This window comes from Centroberyx gerrardi, chromosome 1 (genome assembly GCF_048128805.1).
Source record: "Centroberyx gerrardi isolate f3 chromosome 1, fCenGer3.hap1.cur.20231027, whole genome shotgun sequence".
NCBI lineage: Eukaryota > Metazoa > Chordata > Actinopteri > Beryciformes > Berycidae > Centroberyx > Centroberyx gerrardi.
This window is the reverse complement of record NC_135997.1, coordinates 14,966,838-14,979,201: the sequence shown is the minus strand read 5'-3', so window position 1 is coordinate 14,979,201 and position 12,364 is coordinate 14,966,838. Positions and strand designations below refer to the sequence as shown.

At 38.5% G+C, this 12,364-nt stretch overlaps 1 protein-coding gene across 1 annotated transcript; it reads left to right on the top strand.

Moving 5' to 3' along the window:
- The first annotated feature begins 830 nt into the window (after positions 1-830).
- Positions 831-7,285, top strand: tmem41b (transmembrane protein 41B). Its single transcript, XM_071912204.1, has 7 exons — positions 831-1,032; positions 2,673-2,790; positions 3,616-3,744; positions 5,698-5,791; positions 6,238-6,342; positions 6,524-6,662; positions 6,804-7,285. The coding sequence occupies exons 1-7, from the start codon at positions 936-938 to the stop codon at positions 6,971-6,973; spliced, it is 852 nt and encodes a 283-aa protein (XP_071768305.1). The 5' UTR covers positions 831-935; the 3' UTR covers positions 6,974-7,285.
- Positions 7,286-12,364: the final 5,079 nt, after the last annotated feature.

Below are 12,364 nucleotides of genomic sequence, written 5' to 3'. Positions count from 1 at the left end.
GTCGTATTTCATTGGCGTCGTTTTTTCATATAAAATCACCTCTGCAAATGTTATTGATATTTTTATGGGTTGAAGTTGGCAACACACGCACGATTAATTGAAAGAAGACTCTCACTTTGGTTCTGTGTGGAGGTCTTCATCATATGATCACAATTAGCAAAATATGGACAAATTATTCAAGTTTAAAAATAAACATATCTACATAAACAAACAAAAAAATCGTGATGCACTGATCTATAATAAAACAATACACTTTGAAACTATATTTTATAATATTTTTATAATATATTTTATAACCAACCCACTAAAGTATCCCCAGAATTAGCATCAATTGCAATAAAAATAAGCCGAATAACAATAATTTCTGGACCATGGCTGTAGCCTGATATAGTGAAAGTAGAAAAAACTTGTTTGATGCCATGACTGGTTATGGGAGACATATTGGGCTTGTATTTAGTGATCTGCAAGGATTGATGATATAAGCAATGGTTTCTTCATATTGTCTATTCACGTAAAAATACAATCCAGATATTTAACCATCTCAATTTTGTAGGCCTATAGCCTATATTCACATAGCCTGTTTTCAAAGAGTTTGATGTATAACTGGGGAAGAATTAAAAATAGGCCATAGGTCTACTTTACTGCAGTGTTTCGAAACATTAACAATGTAATCAAACCTTTCACAGCCTCTGCACAAGTAAAACTAATCTCAAGCCTTATGACAAAGACTCATGGTTCATCGAGTTCTGTGCATTTTGCTGCTGGGGGCGCTGTTGTGAAAACGGTGCTGCTGGACATGAAGGTAAAAGGTCAGCCTGTGTAACGTGTCAGTCTCTCTGCTGTCACTGTCAACCAGAACATTACAGCCGGTGCCACCCGAACGGAGACTATTAAACATCGGTACTCCAACTAAAAGACTAACGTTAGCACAAAAAATGGCCAAGAAACGGAGAGAAAGAAGAGAGGCCGACGGTCTGTCCTCAGCACAGGAAGAGCCGAAGGCAAGTCTTGACGACCCGCAAGTCCTCAAAGGTAAGGCTGTGGCTAACCTGAATGGGGAGCAAAGGGGACACTCGAGGCAGCTCAGATAACTAATAACAACACGTTAACGTCATTTCTGCTTTGAGGTCAGTGTGTAACAGAAGCTAGCTTTGTAACCAAGGAGATTTTATAGAACGTTAACGCCAGCTACCTAAAATTAACGTTAGCTGACGACTCTGCTAGCTAGCCTAGATGGCTAATGATAGACACAGGGGTTACTGGCAGATTAACATTAGATTACTTCTATTGTCCAGCAGCCGTGTTAGTGAAAATGCACCCTCAAGCAAAATTAAGTTATTCAGATGACACCAGGAGTATTCTAATATCGGTTTGTGAATATGAATAAATATCTCTGAGTGTTAAAACAAGAGAGCAAAGGCTCAAATCTGTGAATGATTTATCACAAACACTGATGAGTTGCTCCATTAACAAAATGACCGACCGACGCTGTCTCTGTCCTTAACAGAGCAGGGTGATTTACAGCTATATCAGGCAAATATGTTGTTTCTGAACTGTACTATACCATGAAGCGATGCTCCTTTGTGTTTCTGTAATTAAACAAGGCTTTAATATGTTCGCAAAGTCAACACCAGTATTGTTAGTATTCAGCTCATTCTATTAAGCTGGCAATTAACTTACAGCGTGTTACTGAATTCATGATGGTTTACATAGCAGTTGCAGAACTGTTGAGTGGACTTGGAAGTCTAGAGTCTTATTATTTGGATGTAAATATGAATTGTCACAATAACATTGCTCTTATGTAAGCTACATCCTGCTGAGCAGAACAGAAATAGACAAGTTCTGCTGATGGCTTTGTCTGGTTTCCAACTTTCTAAGACATTTATTTAACCTCACAAATACTGACTGACCTGGCTAAGATAATAAAAACATGTATTCTGTGTAAGGATGGGGAGACCAGCTTTGTCCTGGTTTGGCTGGACTGATTCGAGTTCAAGCGTTAGATGTCCTGGTTTTCGTGGGAATCTTTGAAATAAATATTTCCTGGTTTCATCAGCACCGGGATGTATATTTATTATATTTTGGTTCTTAATAGTCCTCTTACTATTTGAAATTGTTTAACCAGCCTAACGCATAAATGTAAAATCAGTCTAAGAAAACACATAGCAACTACAGTCCTGGGGAACTACAGCCCTGATTCCTTTGTTGATCTGTAAATCAATCATAGTAGTCTGAATTTGTCATCTGTAATTCAATATCCATGGAGAAGCTCCAAGGTTTGTTTCTTAATCACATCATTAGAGTGTATTAGCTGGTTTGATTCTACTTCTTGTTCACATTCACAAATCAAAACTGAACTGCCCCCCAAAAAGTGCATTTTCCCTTTCACATGACATCTAACCCTTTAACAGACAACTTGTAATAAGATGTTTTAACAAATCATCCCTCTCCAAATAGTGTTTATGTGATTGAATGGACTGGCTCAGCTACAGCATGAGTCTGTCTCAGGGGGGAGACTCAATTCCCTGTAGGGGCTTGAACAAGTGATGCAAAACTCAGAAGGAAATTACACAAGACTCTTTCTGGCTAGCAGCCGCTACAGTTATTTCTGTTCCTTAGTTAAACTCTCTGTAAGGTAGATAGACAAATTACTCATTATCTTTTCCCCACAGAGGCACAACATACTGGAGGGGGCTCAGCACGCATGTCTCTCCTCATCCTGCTGTCTATCTTTACCTGCTCTGCCTCAGTCATGTACTTGGTCTACAGGAACTTCCCAGAGCTTAACGAGTAAGTTGATTTCTGGATTCATAGGGTTAGGCTTTTGTTACAGTAACACCCTGCTCTAGCAAAAGCTGGAAAACAATCTTCAATCAAAACATACAGATTATGCTTTTGTCCCTTTAATGCTCCAGTCGACCCACACCTTAAAAGCATGTTTTTTGGTTTACAGGTGCCTAGAGTAATCCAAACAATCATGACATTTACATTTTAGAAAGCAAACATCTTTGTATCCTCCAACTGAAGCAGCTTCAGTAGGTGTTTCAACAGCTGCACTTGCCAATAAAGTGTCACAACTAAATAGAATTGTGGTACAGCATGTGCAATGAGATTGGGACATGCACTTATTGCGTATGAGTTTATTGGTGGTGAATTGCCACTGGTTTACAAATGCAGTAATGACACTGCAGTTATTTTGACCGTCATGATTACCAACATGAACACAATGCTGCTGTTTCATTTTATCCCCTCTCCCATTAGAAGAACACATTTCTTGGTCACACTCAGCAGTAGCAAGGCCAGAAAAGCTGTTATTGATAGACCAACCATGATAAACAGCATTCAGTATGGGGTACCGTTTAAATTAACAAATTGTTTAATAAAATAATACAATGTTTTTGCAATGCAAAACAAGTTAAATGATTTTACTATGTTTTAGAACTAACAGCAAAACCATGATTATCTCATTTAGATGTTTTTGGCCAAGGTAACCATCAACTAGATAACATTTGCACATTATTGGCTGCCTTTCCACTATTTATGGTGATGAAAACAAACTGAAAATGTTTGCATCCAATATGGATTACCAAAGATTATGATTTCTTATTTTTTCAGTGACGAAATGGAGAAAATCAAGATCCCTAAAGACATGGATGATGCCAAAGCTTTGGGCACTGTGCTGTCCAAATACAAGGACACCTACTACACCCAAGTGTTGATGGCCTACTTCACAACATATGTTTTGTATCCTTTGAGCAAATGTATGCACCATTTAGAGGAGTAAGTCTCAACTTCGCCCACAGTTTTATATCTTTATTTTTTCTTTGACAGGGTTTTTTTCGTATTGGGAATTTTTGTGCCACTGCCTGACTGAAATTCAGGTCACCAAAGACACTTTGGCTTGCAGTGATGGTTTGTAGCCCAATATACAATGAATTAGTTATGAGGCCAGGTGAACGTTTCCCCACCCCTGCTGAGAACAGCCTGGGCGATGTCCTGCCTTCCCCTCCTGAGTCGCTGAGTGGTTTTCCAGAACCTCTTTGAGGCCACCTGAAAGTCAAATTCCTCCCACAACCGGGCTTTTGTCTCTTCAGCTGCAGCCTCTCTGACCTGCTGGAGTAAGGAGTCCATCATGCAAGCAGGCCCAGAAGGCCTACTTCTTCAACAGCCTCCCTCACTGCTGGTGTCCACCAGCAGGTTCTTGGATTGCAGCCACTGACCACCTTCTGGCCATAGCTTCTTGCAACCTTCTCCAGCACCCCACTCACCATCTCCAAGCAGGCTGGGTACTCCGAACTGCTGTTAGGCGCATACACACACACACACACACACAACTGTCAGCGTTTTCTCTCCACACTACACAGTCGCATTGAGGCGACCCTCTGATCCACTGGGAGAAACTCCAACTGTGCAGCCAGCCGGCGACTCGTAAGTATCACCACACACTGCCTCTCTCCCTGGTGCCTCTAACTCTTGAGTAGGAGAGAGACTACTTCCTATCAAGGAGTTTTGTTCCAAAGCCAGAACTGCATGGAGATGAGCCCAACTATGTCTGATTGGTACCTCTAACCTCTCACACCACCTCAGGTGAGCCTACAAGATAGCAGCCTTGTGCTCGGCCATGAGGGCGAGGTTCTCTTAGATCTTGTTGCACCACTCATAGGTCCTTCTTGAATCGCTATATGTCGACTGAGACTGAGACCAGTTCGCCTTGGGTGTCCCGACAAGGAGCACAAGGCTCCTGACAACATGGCTCCCAGGGTCGCTGAGGCTCACAAACCTCAATGAATTACAAGTAATGACTAATAATACGAGTAGTAATTCAGGCAAAAATACCAGATAAATGCCCTTCAAATTCTTTGCGGCATAAAATGATGTCCAAAAATGACAATGAACACAATGGTGGTAATCCTGTGAAATGCCCTGTTTCCCTTTTTTCTCTGAATCATCTTCATTCCTCTTCCCTCAGCTCTTTTTTAATGCTTTCCCACTCCCTATTTCATTTTCAGTCCATTTACCTCTGGTGCCCAGTAAGGTAACCAAAATAGTAGAAGAAAATTGTAAGTATGCAGTAGTAAAAGCTCACAAGTTGAACACCAGAAACTCCAGTGATTGCTGTGTTGTAGTCAAGGGGATCACTTTCATAAATAAACCTAATGAATGGAGAAATTGTGGGTGTAGTTAAACATGTTACCTATTTGATTGGTGAACTGTATGTCATTCTGTCACACAAAATATACACTAGTAACTGTACTGATTCAGTTTTATCCTAGCCTTCCCCTGCCTTATGTAAAGAAGGTTTATGTAAGCACTGGCTGGTATGTGTACACAGCCAATGCCTAAACTAGCTGATCAAGTTCCAGCCAAGAGCTAACCAATTAGGAGTTTAGCTGACCTTTGCCTCATGGTTGACAACAGGATATCAAAGCGGTCGTAGAACTACTTGGATAAATGCTAAACATGTCAGGGAAAGGTTATACTGAATAGATTTTCTTCCCTTTGCTTTCTCTTCCTCGCTTTATTTGGACAGTAAAGAAGCAAAGGTTCTACAATAAGATCAGGATCACAGACTAGAAGTTTAACCCCTGAACAAACGGTGGAATACACATTTGATGCTTTTCTTAAGAATATGTGTATGCCTGTGTGATAATTTGGTATGTTTCAGCAAAGCTGTTTACCTTGACACTTCTATGTCAGCCTTCAGACATTTGCAATCCCTGGATCTATCTTCCTCAGCATCCTGTCTGGATATCTCTACCCTTTCCCTCTGGCACTTTTCTTAGTCTGCTTGGTGAGTAAGGACAGCAGGAAAACTCTATAAAATGTCATTATTATGCTCACATTTATAAGCAGTTCTGTCTAATGTTGAGGTGTGTTCTGTATTTTATTATACAGTGTACAGTTGAGACCAGTAATGGTTCTTATTGCTTTTATGTGATACCCAAAACTGCTCCATTTCATTATTATGAAAAGACAAAATTATTCATCTGTTTTTTTAAATGAAAATCTACCGTGAACTCCCTCATTGTTTGGGTCAAAGCCAAAATATGCCCAAAATAGGAGATGTTTAAAAAACAGATATATACTATATGGCCACTGTTCATCAATACACATTTTCTAAAACTATTCCTCCTATTTGAAATGGAGCAGTCATTAGGTTTCTCCACTTTAGACTGTGGTTGCATTTTCCTGACCTTTATGCTTCAGTCAGTCATGATGTGTTGTATCTGTTGTTAGTGCTCTGGTCTGGGTGCCTCCTTCTGCTATATGCTGTCTTACCTGGTGGGGAGGCCTGTGGTCTACAGATACCTCACAGAGAGAGCCCAGAAATGGTCTCAGCAGGTAAAAACCTTAATAGAAAATATAAATTGAAGGTATTCTGGTAAGAACTATTTTCTGTAGTCTTAGAACCTTTAGCCATAAAGTCCTCTCCCCTCTAATGTTGGAGATGTTTGATTTTCATGATTTTTGCTCCCCGTACTATTCATATAGACTACTTACTGCTCATTATTTTTGCCGGCAGGTTGAAAAACATAGAGATCATTTAATCAATTACATCATCTTCCTGAGGATAACCCCTTTTCTTCCCAACTGGTTCATCAACATCACCTCACCTGTCATCAATGTGCCTTTGGGGGTCTTCTTCCTTGGTACCTTTTTTGGTAAGGCCCAGATCTGCTACTAGTTCTCTCTGATGCTTTTTTTTATTTTTTTTTATTTTTTTTTTTAATATTTTCTTCTCTTTTTTTGTGTTATTCATTTATGTTATTGATTCACCTGTGTTCTGCTTGGCTGGTTTACAGGAGTGGCCCCGCCGTCCTTTGTGGCGATCAACGCCGGTACAACACTATACAAACTGACCACAGCTGGCGAGGCGGTGTCCTGGAACTCCCTGGCCGTGCTCGGGGTACTCGCTGTGCTCTCGATCCTGCCTGTCTGCTTCCAGAAAAAGCTGCAGCAGAAACTAGAGTAGAACATGAAACACCTCAGCACCTCATCTGCTGGCTGATCCCACGTCCCCTTCCCTTGGCTCAGGAACAGCACATGCAGCTGTCACTCAAGTTGCTCTGCCTCAGTCTCATACACAGCTGCTCGTGCTGCTGGGGGTGAAATCCTTGGCCACCGGCACAGCGAGCGCTCCTTGACCACAAAATGCATGCAGTGGTGGTTTCCTCATGACTTTATGTAACCAAGTATAAACTGGCCGCTGCTTGCACTCGTTTTTGGTTTTTATACAGTTTATTGTTAATTGTGGCACATCCTGTAAATAGGAGAAATTGCATTTTTTTTTTAAATCAGGCACTGCTTATCATTGTATAGTATGATTCTTGTCACACAAGTAAAGGTGCTACTTGTAGGATTTTTAAGTAACACATTTTTCTTATACTTGAATTTGCTTTTCTGAAATTCAAGTGCCAGTGGCTTCATATGGCCTTTCCATTGGGAACTGTGTATTTCTGTCAACTAGCTTAGAAACATCACTTCATAGTCCGCTACAGCGAAAACCTGATTTGAACCCTCATCAGTTGTCATCAGTACCTTGTTGGATCTGATATAACATAAATGGTTGTATTTTGTTGTTGGAATATGTTTGCAATTGCTATGGCAGTAACATATCAATGAGTAAATCCTATATTTAGCACCTTTAAGTTACTCTTTCTTTTTGATATTTATTTTAACATGCTTATATTTAAATCGAACCTGAATGAAATGTACCACAAAAGCAATAACTGTCATACTATCTGTTGAAAGTGGAAAAAGTACATTTTGATACTTGGTTCTTGCCTTGGTAAAGTTATGCAGTGGATAAAAAATGCAGTTATAGTGGAGAGAAAAAAAAAGTAACATGAGCTAAATGAGTGCAACTTTTTTTGACATAAAAATGGACGAGTTTCTTTCGACAGCCCAGCATGTTTTTCCTCACATATTTTACTTGAGCACTCCTGGACAGGTGCCTGGATCTACCACCATGCAACAGTCCTTTTTGTTTTCACTTGTATTTACTTGTCAACTACATTACCCTTTGAATTTAGTGTTTCATGGGACTGGGCAGGGGTTTTCTCTGAAGAGGCAGTTAGATTGTGTAGATATCAAACACTCTGATTGGATTTGCCAACTTATGGGCAGGACAACATCAGCCTATGTTTGCATTTAATCACATGAGTAAAGCAATTCTTTGTCACTGTAACTGGTAAAGAAAGAGCTAGTCTGAGGATTTAAATATAATTTATCTCTCTGATGATCGAACCGCGATGGGCTAGACTCAAGAATTGCTGAATTCAAAATGGTATCCCTCGTTAACGAGTGAATATAGATGATGTCAAAACAAGTGATTCATGTGGTTGGGTACAGAACCATCCTGTTTGGTGAATTTGACAGATCCAAGGCTAACCTTCTGGTAACCTTGGCTGTCAAGTGCTACATTTGGTGATGTGACTGCACCTCTGGATATGTGCTCAAATGATGTGCATCCATCGTTGCCCCATGCTACTGTATGCTATGCCAGTAAAGAAGTGTAGGTGTTGTCCATGCCATGGATGACGTACCAGTGCCCTTGATAAGACTGCCAACTAACTGTGAGGTATACAAGCCTTACCTTGCTTTTACTACTTTCATTCTTCTAAGTAATTTATGAAGAGAACTATTGTATGAATCTAACCAGGAGACATATATTATGATGCCTGACTTTTATCTTATTGGTTTGGATTGTTGGAATTGCTTTGTTTTTTATTAATTTTGTGTTGAGTGTTATAAAAGCTTACTGGATTATTATTTTTTTTTTTTTATGTACGAAGTTTTTTTTTTTCTCTTGTGTACCAAGGTATCTTATTGCTGCTGCTTAAAAAACTTTCTGGAAGGAACCAGAGAGGTTGATGCAGTGAATGTATACATAGGTAACAAATCGTATTGCTTGTTGTTTCTTCACAGCTTTCTCTAATCACTTACATTTGCACATATTTTGATGCAGTCTGTTAGGTGCATTTTCTGATTTTCTGTTCTTACTCTTATTTGTTAGGTCAATTTAATGTCTTAATGCTGAACAGATTCACTGTGTACTACTGTAAAATTTGTATTGACCTCTAGAACTTGATTTGATATGATTACATAAACATCAATTTATGTAAAATTTGAAATGAGCAGTACTGAGGGTTTTCAACTCTCATACATTTTATAGTAGCAAAGTAATTAGCACTCTATCAGCTAAAGCCCATGGGTGTTGGGTTGTTTTTCTAGTTGTGACTAGGTTGTTACAAAGCTCCATTTTTACACCTACAGTACATCATTGTCTTGGGAAAAAAGCATTTTCAGTTGCTATTTAGGAGGTAAATGGTATAGACCGATCCTACAAGCATTAGTTTTAGTCTTTAGTCAATATTTAAATAGGAGCTAAATTAGTTATTAATAGGTTCAACTTCTTCCAAGAAAGTCTACAATACTCTAAATCTGCCAAGACATGAAACAGGGTAGATTTTTATTGGTTTTCCAGTTTCCTAAATTATTCTAAAGCAAAAGTTGTATTCAAATTTTAAACTCAACATAGTTTTGCTCAAATTAGATTGACACGTTATTGCCACAGTGTTTGTTTTTTTTGTCCCATCACCCTCATCAAAGATGTTGCTAACTGCTGTGGGATAATTCTCATGTCACTGTCTCTTGATGTTTCAAAACACAGTATTAAGTTGTACAAAATAGTGATGTATTGCAGTATGACGTGTTTACAAATACTGTCTATTGTAATTTTCTGTCCTATCTAATCAAATTTATGTTTATTTTTTATATTTATTGAATCATTAAAATTATCTTAACATAATATGGTTGACTAGCCTTTCATAGCCTTTTGTCATGACAGTATTATAGCCTCCCTCTAGATGGAAACTCCATTAAAACATTATAACATAACAGACTTAGTTCTATATTCTCCAAAATGTTCATTTTATAAGTCTGACAAATACAAAATACTTATCTGATTCTTTCAAACTTGGGACCCACTAATAACTTTTTGAGCTCATGGATGAAGTGGGGAAAACCAACGTTTCATCTTCCATCATATTTTTAATTATCAGTTCATGCATCTCTGTGCTTATTTAAAGTGCAGTGAATCACAATTTCCTGTGACTTTCACAGTATTGATATCCCCTCCACATTCCTGACTCATAAACATTAGTTTCCAAGTCATGGAGGAATGGAGGAGGCAGTGAAGGAAAAGATGAGTTGGGAAAACACCAAGTTGTATTCAGCAGTGGTTTTAAGCAGTTTTCTCTTGTCTCCCTTACAGTCAGGACAACAGGCAACATGGTAGCACAAACACTGGTTTCCTAGTCATGCAGGGTAGGATGAGATCATGGAGGAAAGCGGATGTGATTTCTGAATTTTGGGATGTGGCCCTCAGAGGAGACTGATTCCATGACAAGAGGACAGTCGTGACATACTGTAAAAACATGTAGGCAATCAGATCAGGTTCAGTTTTCTGATTACCTGATTAAGACAAAAACAAGAGACTGGTGGTCGTTTGGGACTTCAGGGAACCAGAGAACATGTAGTAAATTACTATCATTATAAATATTACATTAGGTTACTATTACTATAGCTGTGGATGGAAACATGTAAAAAGAACATTCTTCACCATAACCCAGACAGTTTCCGAGGTGAGTTAGATATCTTATCATTATGTTTATTTGACCAGGAACTTTGAAGTTTATGAATACTTGTCCAGGTTCACAAACTAAAAGCGAGGGTGCAGTGCCGCCTGGTGGTGATGCTGTAAAACGACTGCTAGATAACATAACACAACCATGACACAGATACATTTAACATACTGTACATTGTAATATCGATGCCTTACACAATGCATTTACAAATAAAATAATAAATAAATAAAATTCCAAATAAACTTGAAATATATCCTCAAACTAAAATCTGAACATGGAATTAACTGACCACACTAAGATGTTTGTGACAATTTCTTAGTGTATGGTTACAAGATAGTCTATAGGGTTATCAGATGTTTTGTTTTAGCTGCTACCTGCCCCTGTTTTAAAAGATTACTAATCTAAAGCAATCATTTCAGCAATTAAATGTGATTATCCCACTATAAACCCAGTTAAATGATTAGCCCATATTGATGTTTTTCGACATACTGACCATATAACCAAGTGATGTTGCCCTTAGACACCAACAAACATATTTTGTGTAAATAAAACTGCTTGTACTGGAAAATTCAGACCTTGGAGGTAAGTTTAAAATAGTTAGGGTTCATTTTTATGAGGAGCTCACAAACATTAGTTGATTCACAATCATCTGCCCAGCATTATTTGTTGATCTAGAGCCCATGTGAACATTAGTGTGTGAGTGAAATACAATTATTAAATTTCTGTGCTCAGCAAACTTTCATAATAGTTGTGATTCTAATATATATGAACATAGAGACGAGAACCCGTCAGAAAGCAAAGGTGTAAATTCTCTGTGTACATTTCACATGTTGTACGTTCTAGTCAGTGCTATAAATACTATTGCTAAGAATGTTGACAAAATAGTATTGCATGATCTGCTCAAAAAGTAGAAGAAAGCTTTTGGAAAAAATAAAATAAAAAATTGAAGTTCAAATTTTTGTACTGCACTCATACCCCAAATTATACTGTACATTTATGTTGAGGGATATGAGGGATATCAACCTCTGCCAACCTGAATGACACTCACATTTTCTATAATAATAATAATGGGGTAATACAAAGGGCTGCATAGAATAGAATAGAATAGAATAGAATAGGCAGGTAATAGGCAGCTATCCCACTAATATTCACAATAATTCACAGTAAACATGAACTGTATGTTGGGTGCTGAAGAGTTAAAGGCATAACGTAATCTCTGTAAGGCGCTTGCACATGCTCAGTGTTGTCCAGAGCTGTGTGGAGATTTAAGGCAGATGAAAACAGCTGTAGTGCTGCTGAAGGACCACAATGCATTTCGACTGCAATACTCTGATTTTCATAGATGCGTCAAGTCAAACAGAGATAGCTAGAGTAAACCCGGAAGTTAAGCGATCCTCCTTCTAAATAAAGCAGAAAATTGGTCACGTCAAGGGGGAAAAAAACAAGTATGTGGCGTATTATCAGGGTTTACACAACATCAAAATCACATGATTTTACACAGTGGAATAATTAGAATAAACAAGAAGTGAAAAATAAATGTCAAAAAAACGTTGCAACATACCCGAAAAACCGAACACGTTGCAACGTTCGTAGATAAGGCTTTTATTTTGAAAATTCTGACCGGATGTATATATTTTTTCATTCTGGCTTGCTTAGTATCGGAGGATAGGATTTTCAAGCTTCGCAGTATCGTAGCATCCGTGATGGCTGAGCGA